The sequence below is a fragment of the Phoxinus phoxinus genome (assembly GCF_949152265.1).
Source record: "Phoxinus phoxinus genome assembly, chromosome: 14".
In the NCBI taxonomy this organism is placed as follows: domain Eukaryota; kingdom Metazoa; phylum Chordata; class Actinopteri; order Cypriniformes; family Leuciscidae; genus Phoxinus; species Phoxinus phoxinus.
Window position 1 is genome coordinate 18,677,033 of NC_136889.1, and position 19,089 is coordinate 18,696,121.

General features: G+C 37.5%; 1 protein-coding gene across 3 annotated transcripts in view; it reads right to left on the minus strand.

Moving 5' to 3' along the window:
• The window catches only part of rock2a (rho-associated, coiled-coil containing protein kinase 2a), a 53,037-nt gene that overhangs the window by 19,995 nt on the left and 13,953 nt on the right, over positions 1-19,089 (minus strand). For all 3 annotated transcript variants that reach the window (XM_079635176.1, XM_079635175.1, XM_079635174.1), the window contains exons 2-5: positions 6,267-6,348; positions 5,136-5,236; positions 3,224-3,361; positions 2,044-2,304 (exon numbers count right to left, since the gene is read on the minus strand). In XM_079635176.1, coding sequence (XP_079491302.1) covers positions 2,044-2,304; positions 3,224-3,361; positions 5,136-5,236; positions 6,267-6,348 — 582 coding nt within the window. The remainder of the gene's footprint in view (positions 1-2,043; positions 2,305-3,223; positions 3,362-5,135; positions 5,237-6,266; positions 6,349-19,089) is intronic.

Sequence of the window (19,089 nt, forward strand, 5' to 3'; positions counted from 1 at the left end):
TGCACCGTATATAAAGTTATTGTCTTTCAAAAGTAAGAGTCGACTCGGAGTCATTTTTATGAATCGTTAGAAGACCGAAGCTTTTTCTCTGACTAGATGACGTCAACTTGTCAAGTTATTTGAATACGATACGCCCACTTATTGCGCTCCAAGGCCAGGGAAAATATCATGGCGACGAGACGCTGTGTTCTGAAGTGCGACTCAAAAGCCAACTTTTTACATCTGCCCAAGGAGGAGCATTTGAAGACTAAGTGGCTACAATTCATATAACTATACCACAGAAGTATAGTCCGAGCCTTGTGCTTTGTTCGCGCCATTTTGAAGACGATTGCTTTTTAAATGCAATCAAACTTGGATTCGCGAGCCGCTGATATTGAAGGAAGGTTTATTTCTAAGTGTATTTGCATCAGCTTCCTCCTCCGTTTCACAACCTGTAAGTGTTATTAATAATTGTTGCTTTTATGTTTTATGTAGCATGCTTAATTATTATTTTGTTTGTTGTGTAAGCACCGTTTAGCTTCTAGGTCTTCAATGGCAATTGTATTGAGATAGCCTATGTGAAGTGTTTGTCGTTGTTTTTGGAGTTGTCTTAAAGAATAGAGTAATACCTCGTAGTAACGTAACTGCATTTTTTTTTTTTTTTTGTAAAAACGTTATGGTTATGCATCGGGCTAATGCAAACAAAGACTGATTGTGCTTTTACAATATGAACTCTGGGCTAAGCTCGCTAACATAACATTAAATTAAATTCTTTATCTTATTTTTAGTTTTTTACTACAAACTACAAAGCAGTGGACTATAATCATTATTATAACACGATTTAATTGATAAAAGCATCATTGTACTCCGTGTTAAACAATAAGTATTATCTCTGTAAACACTGCTGGGTCATTTGACCAATCGCAGATTAGCGTCGCGCAAAGGAGGGGTTTGGAAAAACGAGTCGTTGAACGAATCATTTGGGAGTCGGTGAGCAAATCAGGTAAAAATAAATGCATATTATACGAAAACAAAAGTGTTTTTTGACATTGCATGCACGTAAAACTGTTGTTGGGGACTCCCTAAACAACATTAGGAACATTTTAAATGTCATAATAGGTGCCCTTTAAAGGATTTGTTTACCCCCCCAAAAAAAAAATTCTGTCATTAATTACTCACCCTCATGTCGTTCCTAACCCGTAAGACTTTCGTTCCTCTTCAGAACACAAATTAAGATATTTTTGATGAAATCTGAGAGCTTTCTGTCCCTCCATTGACAGCTACATAAATGACACTGAGCTTGAAAAAGTTAATAAAGAGGTCGTAAAACTAATCCATATGAATTGAGCTGTATAGTATGGTTTAGTGAAGAGACTCTGAGGCTTTATATGAAGAACAGATTAAATTTAGGCTTTTATATTCACATATAAACATTCATCAACTCACACATGAGCTTGTGGTAAGCGGAAGCTCAAGCATGTTAGCTTGACGTGCAAGAACCAATGAGGTTCATTCTTGTTACGAGCTTCCACAAGAGGTTTGTTCTCGCACGTCAAGCAGGTTTGGTTGAGCATCTGTTAAATCTGTTCATTTAAAGCGAGTCTTCAGAAAATTTACTAATTCGCTCAATTCATTTGCATTAAATTTACGATCGCTTTATGAACTTTTTGAAACATCAATGTCAAAGTAATTAATGACAGAATTTTCATTTTTGGGTGAACGATTCCCTTTAATCTTTAATCAACATAAACTGAGCATTTTTAAAGTAAAACAGCTTTTTAGCCCCAGCATGACCCTAAACCTCTGAAACCACCTGAGGTCTTCCTCATTCAGAGATAAAGGAATGAGAGGAAGGCTCAGTTTTTCTTTGGTCCCTTGAGTTTGGACAAGAACTGGCATGTGCTCAAGGTATTTATCATGCAATTACATCCAGGAGTGAGCTAGAAATCCCTGCGCTCAGGGTGAAATGCTTGGCCAGAAGCTGACCAGAGAGACCCTGCAGTTTTGACAAGAGCCTGTGAACAACTGAAATTTTGATATTGCAATAACTGGTTGACCCCTCACCCCATCCATTTTCATGCAGGTCCCAAAGTCGGCAAGTTTGAGGTGTCCGTATCGGTCCAGCAGCATGTTGTCTGGTTTGACGTCTCGGTGAATAAAGCCCATGGAATGAATAGCGTCCAAAGCCAACACAACCTCGGCAGTGTAGAACTTTGCCCACTTCTCTGGAACGTCGTATGTGCTGGTGAGATTGACTAGATCTCCTCCTGGCATGTATTCCATTACCATGTAGAGAGAACGGTCATCCTGGAAAGCACAGCACAGCTGAGGAGAAGATGAGAAAGAATCGAGAAAAGAGAGGGAGGGGAAAAAAGAAAATATATGTTTATTTATCTCTGTAGTCTGACATTGTGTATGTGCTCAAGCTAGAGATGCACTGGCATAATATTTCTGGTCCAATAAAGATAGCACATAATTTAACTTTTAACATTTTAACTTGAGCAGCTAGCCAATTAAAAAACAACACTCGAGTGAAACTAAACAGTTGTTAATTAAAAGCTTAAAATCTGAATGACTGACTGACTCTTTAAATAATGCTTTTAAATTTGCTGAAAAACAAAGCATCCCGTTTCATTATTTAAATATGATCATAATAAATCAGTAACAAAAAAATACATTTTTAAATGTTTTTGAAAGAAACATGTTCACCATGGCTGCATTTATTTGATTAAAAATACTGTGAAAAGGGTCATGTTGAGGATATTACTACAATTTAAATAACTAGTTTCTATTTTAAAATTGATAGCAAAAGCTGAATTCTCTTTATATTACATGCTTTCTTTCTGAAATATTTATAATATGCTGATTTGGTGCTCAATACACATTTATTATTATTATCAATGTTTAAAACAGTTGTGCTGTTTAATATGTTTGTGGAGACCGTAATGTATTTTCTAAGCTTCTTTGTAACGATACAAAATACTTTACTGTCACTTTTAAACAATTTAATGTGTCCTTGCTGAATTAAAGTATAAAATAAAAAAAATCTTACAGACTCCAAACTTTTGAATGGTAGTGTAGACACATATTGGATAGTCATGTGATATTAATGTTTGGAAAGAGCACATTCGTTGTACGCATATCAAACCAAAGAGAGCCTTCGTGTGTGCCTTAAAGCCTGCGTACACACACAGGACAAGTTTGTGAGAAAGAAAACAAAATCATTGATGTCAGCACATCATACCTGTACGACCCATGGGCTGTCGGCAAATGCCATGATGTCACGTTCCTCCCAGAAGAAGGCAGAATCTGAGCGTTTGATCATTTCAAACTTACTGAGCACCTTCATTGCGTACACCTTCTGAGAGGCCTTATGCCTAACCTACACAAACACATCATAACAAAAAAAAAACACATCACATACCTTCTGTGAGACTAATTCATTACTAACACACTCATGAACCAACATTTTACATTTCTGTCAGATCTTGTGCATCGCTCCCAAAACGATAAAAAAATACCACCATTGAAACACTGTGAGAGGCTGTTTTGCCTTCGACACGGACAGCCACATTTTAAAGCACCCTCTGTTGTTATGCTTTAGGTTCAGTGCACACACACAGCCCCCGTCAGACAACTGACAGAGGAGAATACTGGGTAATCATGATTCATGTTGTTTGTGTCTGCAGGCTTGTTCAGACTCATCCCACTGCCTCTCTCCCCTGACTTTCACAAACACACACCCAGAGTGACGAAAAAATACAAAACTACACATGGTCTCTCCGTTGTTTATACATCTGACATGTAAATATACAATTACATGGGGTCATTTAACAGGAAGCACACAGAACTGCTTGCAGCATTTGGTATAACTGTCCACACACTTAACACATACAGACAGACAATTACACACTACATTTATTTAAAGTGTGGCAGCTAATAGATTAAACAATTGTTATTATTTAACTATTTAAATAATATTTAACAAATACTTAAAATGTATATTGTGCTTTCAAAATGTGATGGATAGAGGAGCATATAATGTTCTATTAATGCCACAGATTGATTTAAACAGTATAACGTATGTGTGCTTTTATACAATCGCTGAGTTTTGATAATTTAATTACATAATACAAAGACTCTCTAATGTCTTTTATAGGAGGACAATGTCTATGGTAACATCCTAAACCATAAAATGACTGTAAAAGCCACAATTTAAACAACTTTATAGTTCAAGAACAGGTTTGGACAAAAACAAAAGGTTTTATAAAATGATAAAACAGCCCTTTAAACAATGCTATGCATGTATGATATATAAAGCGCAACAGAGACTTTGAACATTTAATTAATGTTCATTAATTATAGACTTTTGAAGTTTATTAATCAATCAAATTAAGCCATATTGTGATATCGTTTTTTCATCACCACATTTAAGACCTCTTGAAATTATAAGATCATTTAAGATATTTAAGACTTTTTATGGCCTTAAATTTGTTCAAACTGAATTTAAGTTCTTTTAAAAGGACCCTGTTTTACTTCCGTTAAAATTCCCATCTAGGTCTGATCTATAAATAATTAGCCTTAGCACTAATTTACTCATAAACTAGCTAAAGGATTATGACATCAGACAGAAGAGAAAGATACCGTTGGAATGTCAAATTAGGTAAACTAATTAACTGGTAAATTTAACAACATTTAACATATTTATTCTTGTGAGCTCTCTTAAAGAGAACCGGAAGTTGTGACCAACTTCAGTGTTGTGACGTACTTTCCAAGTGAAACGGAATATTGAAGGAGAAAAATGCCGTGTTTTTCCTAGCTAAAAGCTGATTGGATCTAGAAAAGTGGGCGTTCCATTCAGCTCGCTGTCAAAGCTCGCAGCAGACTGACCATCGGAGGGGATGTTCAAACTGACATCATCAGAGAAGGAAGGCCATTCCAGTGGAGAATGGAGATTTTCAGATTTTAGAAGATTACAAAGACAAAAAATGTTTGTTTGTTTTTTGTGAATCAACTTGCACGGATGAATTGTTAACCACAAGACTAGTAATGTGCGCTAACAAAGTAAATAGGGTCAATTTTGATTCAATATCAAAACACGTACTTTTGAATGCACATACATATTTATCCTGAAATTATCTCACACAAACACTCACCAACTGGACTTCTCCGAATGCTCCTCTACCGATCACCTTCACTCGGTCAAAATCCTCTGGCTTCATCTGCAGCTCCCTTGTTTGGCCCATGACCTTCTCATCTGTACACAGAACACATCAAAATCACATCAAATTGAAGAACTAGAATTTGTTTTCTGGTGATCTGTCAGGTCTGTAAATGGTGATAGTTACTACTTTACTTAGGTACCTGAAGTGTTATCAAATATTTATGAGTAAATTCTGTGTACATCTCATTTGCTATCATTAAATGATACTAAATTATATTCTTTTTTATATTATCTTATAGACAAACACATTTGAATTATAACCGGCTTATGGCCATACTGGTTTCTAGATATAGCCATTGGCAACTGAAAAACCCATAATGTTCTACCACTACTAAACAATGCCCTACAAAAAAAAACCACACATTTTCAGTATTGTAAAGCTTAGTAGTTATTCATTAAAATATTGAGGACAACATCAGGAATGACAATTATCAAAGGCCAGTGGAGAGGGTACACAGTCTGGATGAGAGGACACTCTCTCTGAGTCACACTCTCTCATCCAAACCACACATTATACATACAGCCCTATGGTCTCCATGACAACAAGCAAAGTCAGGAACAAAATCGGGACAGAATGTGATAATTAGTGAAAAGTTTAACAGCGCATAAATAGAGCAAACAGACACAATGCGTTCACACAGGCACTGAATTTAAACAAATATCAAAGATCACTTATGACAACAAACTGAATATTAAAGTCATTGAATCATTCATTCAAACCGATTTTTAAAAAATAATTCATTCAAATTAAACAGTTTAAATGGACTGCAGCGATTAATATTTTGTCAGAACCTAAATGACACATTTTGTTGTCTGTTCAGAATCCTGCAGCTCTAGTATGTGTTGACAGTCCATTATTTTTGTGATGAGCTTCAGTGTTTTAAAGTGAGGGGCCCAAATTAGGAAGAGCCACTCAAAACATTTCAATTCATATAAATGCTGTTGACGTTGTAGCAGGAAGCAGCCTCATTGTAAAACATGATCATGCCACCATTAAGTATTTCCTTTACCCACAGAATAACAATCAGAGAAAATCGGAGGTCTCTTAAAAGCAGATACTCACATCTGTTCAAGAAGGTCTCAATGTTCTTATTTTTACGTAAGGCCGGAGAGTCCAGATCTAAAACCAGGGCATTCATGGAGTCCTGAAACAGAAACACAAACACTTTGAGTGAAACATTAAAAGAATGGCTCCATGGCCTCCATGCTGTTTTTCTTAGAAATTTCTTAGAAGAGTTTCAGAAATTTCTATTCATGGATTGATTCCATCCATTTTCACAATGCTTCTTGTTTATTTTGACCTTTGTCAAACACCATATCTAATGCTAAAAGTGTTGCTTGCTACATGCACTTTCATTATCGATTTGGCCAACTTTCAGGGTAGCATAACAGATAGTGGTTCATTTGCTCCTGGCATCCCATCCCATCCTATCCAATATATATATACACACAATCAGAATTGGTACATGAAATGACAGGCATTTTACATAAATAATTGTAGCTAAACACAATTTAACAATTCAGAAAACTAATCCCATCTGGTTACTGCTTTGGAAATGTCTATCTGTGTGAGAAAACATGGGCAAACAAACGCTATCGAGTGATATCTCTTATTTAAGCTCTGAGTGGACTTAGCTACAGGCATACTTCAAGGACAGGAAGTTAAATGGCTAGGCAGAACTTCCAGCCTGAAGAAATCTTAAGACTGATCAAGTCAGCAAGGCTTTATAAAAAGTCAGTAGATAATAAAAGAACATTCACTTCTGCTGATGTAGCCAAAGACATAAATCAAAACAAAAAAAATTTAACAGCCTTTGTTACCCAGAACACAATTCACCTTTTTTGGGCATCTGGATGATGTCCTGTCCTGAAGGAATGCAGCGCATAATGAACGGAAATGCATTTAAAATAATTAAGCAGATGTTGAGACCACCAGAGCCATAGATTTGTTTCTGCACATGCAGACTTGAGGTGACGGCCGGCGGTTACTGCACTTCTGCGCTTGTAAAGTGATTTGAAGCAAGACCAGGTCTGCTGTGACCGACATACCAGGCATGGTCTCGCTGGAAACCCTTACCGGAAAAGCAGTCGGAATGTCCAACAGCCACACCTCTCCCCCTCCTCTCCATTTTCACTCTCTCTCCTGCCCTGCCTTCAACTCCCAAAAAGTCCTCTGCCCTTACAATGTGAAATCTTACGGACTTCTCTCTTTTTTCTTAAGTGCATCTGTTCTCTCACTTCACTCTATAGTACTCTATCAGATATTACTAACACTGTGAACATAACATTAATTTTACTGCACTTTTTAATTGCCATTTAAGTCACATAAATACTGCACCAGTAGGTCAATTTTGCTCCATGTCATGACTTGTGAGTACCAGCACAATATGTGTGCTTTCATGCTAGCACTTTTGGTGCACACCCGATTTCAGAGTTCGTTCATTTGAATGAGAGCTGCACGATTCTGGATCATTTGAGAATCAAAAATGTTTGGTTCAAATAAAGATCATGATTCTGAACAGACAACTAAACAAAGTAACATGTAATTTACCAGAGGTTCTTACAAAATGTTAATTGCTGCAGTCTATTTAAAATGTTTAATTAATTTGAAAGAATATTTTTTTTCTTTTATCGGTTTGTATGAATGATTCAATGACTCACTTATAAATACTTGTTTCATTGCTGGATGAATCAGCCTTTCAGAACGAATCTCTTGACTGAATAATTAATTGAAAATACATTTTTAACAGTCACTTGTTGCCATCTAGTGGTGTAATGTAGCCTGGGTTTCCCCATACTGCCTTTGCGCTGCGCGATTTTATTCACGCTGAAAGGCAGTCTGGATACCATGGACCAGATTTTCGCCTCATCTAGGGAACCAATCACAGAACGGGGAGGGAGCAGCAAGACGATGACGACATCTATGCGACAACTAAGCAGTTTGTTTATATCCATATATACCTTCGACCCTCACGCTTATCTTGCACAAACGGCAATAGTCGCTGAACGTCATTGTTTACACAAAAATATCTTACCCATCGTCTTCTTCCTTGTCCAATTTCTGTCGCTCTACATACGTCATCTGGTATAATGGAAACGATTGGCTATGAGCTACGTACAGGCGCATTTGATAGACATTCTTAGCACCCAATAAACGGCGCCGGGCATTCGTAAACCACGCCTCAAATACGAGAAAATGCACATGTGGTTCCCAGACCCAAGTCTCAACGAGAATTGGGTCTGGCGTTAGCCAGGCTAGGTGTAATGATGTAATCAGAACAATTGTTATTTGAATCATTAATCACAAAAGGTGTCTATTTTGATCACAATCATAGATTTATATGCGTTTTAAACGTGTTTATATACAAACCCACCATTCAAGCAATTGCCGCCCCCAAATTGCCGCTAATTCGGGTCCACTGGCGCGGAGCAGTGCAAGCATTTTCAGTTTATTACTATGGAAGTTAAGCTTCACGTTTGCACAACTTCCATTGAAATCGCTCGCTCTGCTCCGCGCCAGTAGACATGAATTTAGGTGCGGCCGTGCTTTATGTTGTGTATTTAGGATATATGATCAATCTCATACAGGGTGTGTCATATAGACCGGGCTTCAGTTTACTGGTGTTAATTCATTCTTCAGCTTCACCTCATGCAGCTATTCCATTAAGATGTCCCAAGATGGCAGTTATTAAGCCTCTCATTAAGAAACCACAACTAGATCCAAATGAATAGGCAAATTACAGACCCATTTCAAATCTTCCATTTATGTCTAAAATACTAGAAAAAGTTCAATTGTGCTCCTACCTGCAAAATAATTATACCTATGAAAAATTTCAGTCAGGATTCAGGCTCCATCATAGCACAGAAACTGCGCTCATTATACAAATTACTTGCTTCTAGCTTTTGACCAAGGCTGTATCTGAATACTAGTTTTACTTGATCTTAATGCTGCATTCAACACTATAGATCATAACATACTCTTAGATCAACTACAAAATTACACTGGCATTCAGGGACAGGAATTAAGGTGTCGTATCGTTACCATTTTGTCTATTTAAACGGGAAAAAAATCGAAGATAAAGCCGGTAATTAATGGAGTGCCACAAGGACCTGTGTTAGGCCCACTGTTATTTTCAATATATGCTGCCACTTGGTAATATTATAAGAAAACGTGGAATAAGTTTCAACTATTGTGCCGATGATACTCAGCTGTTTTTCATCACGACCAGATGAAATCTGTAAATCATCCAAAATTATAGAGTGTGTTAAGTATATAAAACATTGGATGACCAGTCATTTTCTTCTATTAAATTCAGATGAGACTGAGGTATTACTTATTGGACCAAAAACCTGTACACAGAATTTCTTAGAATACAATTTGCATTTAGAAGAATGTACTGTTACTTCAGCAAGTAAGTTTGGCATCGGGCCAAAAAAAAAAAATCCACCACTAGATGGCGGGCCAGAACATAGTCAAAGGATAATTTAAAAGAAATTAATTGATGAAAAATGCAACTAGAATTGCTTGTGACAGACTGTTACAGTGTCTTTTGTAACTGGTAGTGAGCTGTTACTCCGTGTTAAATCCTGTAGTAGGACAGTCATTAACAAAAAGCCACATGTGTGTGGCGGTGTCCGGGTTTTACACTGAATAAATTAATAAAGCAGTAGTGACATGTAACCTGGCAAGTATCTTCATTCACCAACTTGCAACACAGACCGCCTTGCTAAAACACACATATGTGGGAGATGCGGAATGGATAAAAATAACAAAAATTAAAAGGAGGTGAATAAGCCCATTAATGGCATGTTTGAGTTATGCTTTTAACAAAGTATGTTTTATTTCCTCTCTCCATATTGTGAATAATAAATGTGTATCGTTTTAATTAGCTTGTTACACAATGGAGCCTAACTTATTGTAATAATTATTTGACGTAGCCTATTTTTACACTCAGAATTATTCCTTGGCAATTTGGCATCCTTACGTACTTTTTTTTTTGCATGCTGGAGGTACGCTATAACGTTGTGTGCAGAGTGATGTTAACATTTAAGCTAGCAGGTGAGAGAAAATGGCACTATCAAAGAGTCTAGATAGGAAAATTGACAGCAAAAAGGGCATACAAAGAAGAATGGAAAGACAACTATGTATTCATCCTACTACCTAGTTTTGTGAATGCAAAGCCTGTGTCTTATCTGCAACGAAGCGATCCGCAACCTCTTTTGAATGTCTTTCAGAACTTTTCAAATTAAAAGCTCTCAATTGATATAAAAATCTCTCTACTTTTATTTTGAAGGCAAAATCACTAAAGACAAAGTTTTTGTGAGTAAATGTTGCTGTCATGACAGATCTATTTCAGAACCAGCCGCTATTAAAATAATCTGGCTGCGGGCCCGATATTATTGCTGGCGGGACAGTTTTGGCCCGGGGGCCGCCTGTTTCCGACCCCTGCTCTACAGTTAAAGACCTGGGAGTTATATTAGACAGCAACTTGTCTTTTGAAAATCATATTTCATGTTACAAAAACAGCTTTCTTCCACTTCTGAAACATCGCTAAGCTACAGAACATACTGTCTGTTTCAGATGCAGAAAAATTAGTTTAGTAATTAGTCTATTACCTCTAGACTTGATTACTGTAATGCATTACTAGCTGGTTTACTTGCATCCTCAATAAACAAGCTACAATTAGTCCAAAATGTAGCGGAGTTATTTATGTGTAGTATGATCAGAAAACAAAACACCAATTTTATAATCTCTACACTGGTCTACTATTAAAGGAGTACCGGTAGTAGTTCACTTTTAAAATGAAAATTACCCCATGATTTACTCACCCTCAAGCCATCCTAGGTGTATATGAGGTGTATTCGTTCTTTCAGACGAGTACAATCGGAGTTATATTAATAAACACCCTGACACCCCCCGGAGCCGTGTGGAGTTATTTTATGATAGATGTATGCACCTTTTCTTCAAACTGATGGTTACAATTCACAGCCATTATAAAGCTCGTAAGCGTCAGGGTGTTTATTAATATAACTCCGATTGTAATCGTCTGAAAGAAGAAAGTCATATACATCTAGGATGGCCTGACGGTGCGTAAATCATGGAGTAATTTTCATATTAAAGTGAACTACTCCTTTAAGTTCCATTTTGATTACGAAGTACTGCTACCTATAAGGCCCTAAATGGTTTAGCTCATGTGTATTTAACCAATCTTCTATCGCCCTACTCTTTAAGGTCACAAAACTCTGGATATTTGTAGTACCTAGGATATCTAAGTCCACTAAAGGAGGGAGAGCATTTTCACATTTGGCTCCTAAACTCTAGAATAGCCTTCTTGGTGATGGAAGACACTAAGACACTATCCCAGTTTAAATCTAGATTAAAGACACATCTCTTTAGCCAAGCATTCTTAATATACCCCATAACCTTGTACTCCAGTTATATCAGATTAAATGCACAAATGATTATCTTTGCTCAAAATGTTATGAACAGCAGCTATGCTAATAATTAACCATTTGCTTCTCTGTTTTATCTCAGGATGCCCATCCTGAGGTAACTAGAGACTACACACCAGCTCCAGTTAGGATCCAGCCTCATACGAAGACCGGCGGTGACCCAACACCTGTGAAGAGATGACGCCAACTCTGAACCAACATACACCAATGCAAAATGTTCTATATATTGTAATCATTGCTCACAACTTGTAAAATGAATACATGATGTTAGCTAACTACATGATTTGTATTATCTTAGAACTGTACATTTCTGTACTGAGATATGGACATTACTTAGACAGTCACGTCTGATAACAGATCAGATAGACATGCATTTACAGCTGCTTTAAAACTATTGTGAAAAGCGCTATACAAATAAATGTGAAATTCAAATTTCACTAAGAGGTTTCTTTTTTTTTAATTGATGCATTATTGATAATCTAGCAGTGTTATTTTTACTAGACATATTTTGATTAATTTTCATAACAACGTTTTAATTCAAATATTGAGTACTTGTTTTTGAGACCTATCAGTAATAGAAATAAAAACTTGCCCACCTACCCTGGTTCTCTGTTAATTAATTGCACGTAAAGTTAAACATATCATGCTTCCACGCTCCAGTCCACACAAACACTTGGATATGTGCACATTTATCTTCTAGGTTAACGTTAGAGCGAACGGCCATGTAAGCTGGCTAACGTTAGACTACTAACATGTTTCAAATGGTAAGCCATGTCTGAGGTTGATCAATAATAGGCAAACATTTAGATTTCCTACCCAACACATTTAGGCCTACCACATCTTGGACCAGCAGTGTTAACTGTCCTTCACAGAATGCGGGACTTCGCCAATTCCGGTGGAGTCTTTTTATTTTCTGCGACCAACCGACTAAGTCAAATTTGGTTGACTAAGCCTCTTCTCGTAGATTAACATTTGGCCGACTATGGGCAGCACTAGTTTGACATTAAACTTATATTTGAATAAGCTAATAATACCCTCCTGTATATAATAAAACTTGGAAATTACCGGTAAATGCATATTACCTACACTGTTTACTCTTCCCTTACACCTTAACCAGATCACAAAACCTTTCCCTACCCTAACTCGTATCAAACCTCAATCACAGCAAAAATGTTTTGCAATACAACATGAACACAAAAAGTACATTGCACCTAACAATTTATTTTTATGCAAGTACAGTATATAGTAGTTAAAGAGACCTAATATTAAGTGGGACCAATAATTATTATTATTTAATTTTTTTAAACTGTTTACTGTTGGCAAAAGAAAACATCATGCAGCCGATCCAGAGTCCGTTCTTTGAATGAACCAGTCCAAAAGACTCAAACTCAGTTTGAATCAATTCAACTTGTTACTTCAGTTACTGGGATACACTTTAGTTTAAGGAGTCATTGTTACATAAATATATATTTAAGTACGGAGTAATAATAATTAATAACATGTACTTACCATGTAATTATGCATAATTTACTGTTATCACTGTGGTAAGTACATGTAACATCTGTAACAGTGACACTGTAAAATAAAGGGTTACCCTGCTAGACATATTCAACATGTGACTATTCTGCTGAACTCTGCAGGAAACGTTGCATCATGGGACAAGAGCTGATATATGATTGAACTCCTGTGCGTGTCCGTTATATTTCACCATATCAACACCATATTTCCCAGTATAGGGCACTTTAGTTCAAATATAAAACTTCTATTTAAGGAAAAACAGAAACACACTGTCTATCTCGAAGCACACACAGACAGGAAATGACACCTGCCACCAGAGGCTCCAGTGAAACTGATGTAGTGTCACAGTGCAGTTTAGAGATGACATCATTTCTTCCTGTGGCCCCGTTCTGCTATACAGTAATCAGAGACATGAAACAGAACATACCAAAACACACCAAAGTAAACATTTAAAACATGAGGAGGATAGTGTGAGGTGTGCTGAAAAACCCACTCCTCAGGCCAGAAATACAAGGGGCCACCGTTACTAGATGACCCATGAACACACATGCAGACCACCTGTGCAAACACCAACATACGTCAACCACACTGGATCTTCAGGTTAAATCTGCAGCTCCATTTTCAAATCCAACACATGAAGAATTTTAACTGCTTTTGTCTCTGCATTGCTTAAAGTTTAACCTGAAAGTGTGTCATTTTTGCGCCATTTTGCACATTAACCAGAGACAAGCATTTTAACACTTAAACTTTAACTGAAAGTTCTTGCAGAGCTGAACAAACCTCTGCTGACGTGCAAAAGGTTAAACGTGGCCATCTCATTTCAGGTCCGCAAGCAAAGCAAAGGCTAAAAATTAAATATAAAAATTTAATTAAATTTCTAAAGCAAAATGGGTTGCACACTATGTTGACATTAAATAATTAATTATGTTAATCCTATGCACTCAGTCATTCCAGAATTAGAGGCCAATAAGTGCAGGCAATTCCAAATAAAAGAAATCAAGAAGAAAAAAAAAATATTCTCACGTCCAAGAACGTATTTGTTTACGCAGGAAGTAATGGCTGCTACCTGACTCCAATGATTGGTTATCTGGGATTGGAGGATGAGAAGAACCATTAGGGATTTGGAGCTGTGTGTGTGTGTGTGTGTGTGTGTGTGTGTGTGTGTGTGTGTGTGTGTGTGTGTGTGTGTGTGTGTGTGTGTGTGTGTGTGTGTGTGTGTGTGTGTGTGTGCGTGTGTGCGTGTGTGTGTGCGTGTGTGTGTGTGCGTGTGTGTGTGTGTGCTTCGTTATGGCTTCTATTATCAACCCAAAAGCTTTACTAATTGTTTATGACTATACCTTGTTGACTGAGGGCGTTTTTACACTGGCAGTTTAGTTTGGAACGAGGCACGATTTGCATGAATTTTTTTTTCATTTGAAAGCCGTCATGTGGACCCGGGTACGCACTGGGGTACCGAACCCCAGACTACCTGGAGGAGGTGATCGGAGTTCGGTCGCACTCGAACTGTGGCGCGATTTGTGTGAATGTGAAAGCAACACGGACTCGGAAACACACTTGTTCAGGAAGTAAAGTAACCTGCACATACGTTTTAGCCGTTTACGATGCATTTAGTTCAATAAAACACATATTTGGGATGACAGTGTTGTTGATTTACCTTGGATACGAGCCAGTGTGAGCCTGCAGTGTATTCGTGCATAGCGAGTGCAATCAGGGCGGCACATGAATGGCAATCCACTGTCTCCATTAAAGAGTCTGTTCGCAAGCAGCAGAAAGCCGCCTTAATGCAAAGCACATACCCAAGTGTTGTTTACTCAACTGCGCATAATCACCAAATTAATAAAAAACACAATATATTGCATTTCATGTTTGTGATGATGACGCAAGATGAGCGCAAATGCACCAGGGTTTGACAGAATCAAGTTGAGTGTGAAACTAGACCAACGCTGGAACAATCCTGCTCAGACTCGGACATCAGCAAATGTGGCCAGTGTAAAAAAAAGCCCAGAGTTTCTCTTCAGTGTTATTGTGTTAACACTCTTGAAATTAGTACCTACAACAAGAAAACCATTTTTGTTTGTAAGTTACTATTTGTTTGTATACCTCTGTTTTATTGTTCTTTATATTAATTATTTGTGATTAGTAGATAGGTGGGTGCAATTTCATTTTGATCTTGTTTTCTCCTGTTTAAGCTAGTTATGGCGCTTTTCCACTGCATGGTACGGCTCGGTTCGGCTCGGTACGGCTCGGTACGGTTCGATTCAGCGCGGAGCGGTTCGGCTCGCTTTGCTTTTCCACTGCGTGGTACGACTTGACTCGGTACGGCACGGTTCGGTTCGCTTTAGCTCGGTTGCTTTTCCACTGCAGTTAGTACCGCTTCAAAGTGGGTGGGACTGATCGTTATTGTAGGTCCGGTGGTAGCCGTGTGCGGCTAAGAGCTGTGCTACTTCCGCTCCTCGGCAACCAACGAGAGGAACGTCTGCACCTCGTCCACTGACCACGATTCAGCCATTTCTTGTTTGTTTGTTTTTTACTTTTTTTTGTCAAGTAAATACTCTAAAAACAGGTGCTACCGTGTTGGCTGTTGTCTGGCTATTTAAATCTAGCGGGTTTAGTGTCTCGTGTCGCAAATACAATGACGCTGAAGTGACGATTCTGTCTGACCAATCCGTGATCTGCAGTGTTTTCACGTCACATTTAGTATCGGTACGGTACGCTTGGAACCTCAACAGAGGTGGTACCATTTAAAGCGAGCCGAAGCGAGCCGTACCGTACCGTACCATGCAGTGGAAATGCGCCATAAGTGAGCCGTACCGTACCATGCAGTGGAAAAGCGCCAAAGCGTGCCGTGCCGTACCGAACCATGCAGTGGAAAAGCGCCATTAGGGAGTAGCCTAAGTGTATTTTTATAGTACTTTTTTCTTTTCTTTTGTAGCTGAGTTAGGGAAAGACGGTTTATGTTTGTTGCTTTGGCCTTGTCCCCTCTTGAAGCCTTGCAATCCTCCCACATTTGTAAAATAAAAGAACTTGTTTTTGATATTGGGTTGATTTTGGTCTTTGTAAAAGCACTGGGGTTGGGAATTGAACCTTGCTGCCTTCCCACATCACACCATTATTATTCTATTACATGTTCCTTCATTCCTAATAAAATGGGGACGTAACATTATTTACAATATTAGGCGTGTCCTGCAGGTCTAAGCACCATTAAAGCATTTAAGAGTTGCCCAGAATCAACCTGCGGAGATGGTGTGGAAAACCCGTCCTGTGTCATTCAAACATAGATGTGATGTGAAGATTGCTTTTTCTCCATGAATGACGTATTTGACTTGCTTATAGAGATGCACTAATACTAAATGTTTCCGCTATTCAGAATGACATCTGGTGATATAGATCGTTTTATTTTAATGCAGTAAACTACACTGAGAGCCCTATCATTAATTGGTACATTACTATAGCCTAATATTTAAGGTTAAAATGAACAACAGAGCTATTATTTTCAACTGCTATTTATTTTCAGGTATAATAATAAAACAATGTTTGCATACAAGATTTCTGTACCAGAATACTACAGTAAGACCTTACTTTATTTGTAACTGTCATTTTGTATTTATCTATGCTTGTAATTAGTGTCTTATTTCTTTTTTTATTACGGACTGTTTACTTATCTTTAATAATGTTTAAACTTCAGTAGTTAGGCAAGTAGTTTCTGCTGTGGTATCCAAGTGTGCTTCAAGTAATAAATGGAAAGCAAAGTCACATTTAGGCCATTTGACCCTTTATGCGTGTATCTGAAGCCACAGTATACGTTACTCGTGCGTGTTCTGCCCCGTCTCGGAGCGTGCGCACAGGAGGCCGCCTGGGGAATGGTATCTCTTTAGCAGCTTAATGCACATTTAATAACACTGTTTTATATCAAGCACGTCCTGCAGTTTACAACACTCATTTATTCGGCAGTTTTGGATGTTAAGTTTGCCTTAAGGAGAAATGAAAACGCACCGCTGTGAAGGAAAGGAAGGTGTGCTGGCATCGGCACAATAATCGTTTTACGCCGAGTATCTTGTTTTCATAATTGTTGGAAGCTAAAATCGGAATCGAAAAATCAATCACGATTAATGGCACAGCCCTATATTAAAGACTCATTATGGTTTAGTATTCGCCCCCAGTATATATTTAAGTAATTAATCGTGTGATTAGTAAACTGATGGCTGAAATGAACGACTACTAGTCGACTAGAAAAATCTTTAGTCGGAGACAGCCCTATTTATTTTTATGGTTTATTATTTTAAGTTGAGAGACTCTCACATTAATGACAAACAACAACATGGTTGTTATGAAAGATGCATACAGTAAGTGAATCCAAATGGCGAATGAAAACCCTGAAACCCTGAGTGGGAGTTAAAAATACTGCATCTCTCTGCATTTTAACATTCCCTCATACACACACACACACACCACACAAACTGTGAGTCACTCCCAACTACACACAAACACACCACCTCCAACACTAACTGCAATAATGACAAATGATTATCCACGCTTCAGTTAAACCCGCAGACATCCTCTCGCTCTGACACTCCTTCTCACTCTCACACTTTCAACATCATGTAACTGACAACCTCTTAATTTATTACTCCCCTGTGTGTAACAATTAATACATCAGTATACTGGTTTAACAGGCTGATTAGCTGACAGATATTTAGCTATTTGAAATATTAAGCATCAGTCGATAATAATATAATCTGAAGTCTGAACAACTGAGACCAGGTTTTCTTTTCTTTTTGATTCTCTCAAAAATATGTGGAGAAAATAAAGAAATTGTAAATACAATATTAAGGGAAAGCAGAATATAGGCTACAAAGTTGAATATTTCTAACATTATTGCCCAGAAAAATTATTTTCAAAAACACAATTCATTTAACTCATTTAATTCATTTCATGTCAAATATTTGACAACATGCCCCAATACAAACATGACAACCTGCTGGTAAGTTAATTTGCGTGTTGTAGAATTGGCGTGTTGTTTTTGTAAAAATGAGAAATCTGTTGCATCTGCCTGCTAAAATACCTTTTGCAGTAATCCTTCCTCACCGTTGCACATCCTGTTGTATATAGTTAAGAGTGGTGTTAGGAAGCCAAAACACTTCAAATGAACTGATGCTGATGCCAGTATATAGAGAAAAGGGTGGCAGATGGCTGATGCAACATCAATGTTTACACGTAATAAACATTAATGATAACAATTGAGACATGCTAAAATTAAATGCACAACGTTGCACAATATTTACTCAAAATTAACTACGAAAACTTCCAAAAATGTTTACTATTTTAGAACAGACAAAATGGGGCCTACTTCTGTAAATCCACCATGCAGTTTTCAGTCAATGCACAAAAAATCTTGGTTAAAATGTTTAATTGGTCTAGCAGATTCATCCATGTGTTACTAGCACCAAGCTTTTACAGTCACACTTACTAAGGCTCATTTCCTGAAACCTATCACACCTTACTCAAAAAATATCAAAACTAAAATCAGAACCTCAAAGCTTCATGACAAAATCAAAATAGTTTTATTCTGAATATTATGATTAATAAATGTAGCCTAACGATTTTTTAAACATCTACACTACCGTTCAAAAGTTTGCGGTAAGTAAGGTTGTTTTTAAAAATAATTTAATACTTTCATTCAGCAAGGACACATTAAAATTGATCAAAAGTGACAGTAAAGACATTTATAATGTTATCAAATGTACAAATTTATATATGATGATGTTGCTGCAATTTAAAAAAGGACACAATAACCTGATTTTACCACGCTACGGTGATTTCCTGGACCTGGTCAACAACTATAGGCAGACAGAGAAAGTGTCACATAGGGCAGGATTTCTGTAACATTTCGAGAGCATTGGGAAAAGGTTTCCTGG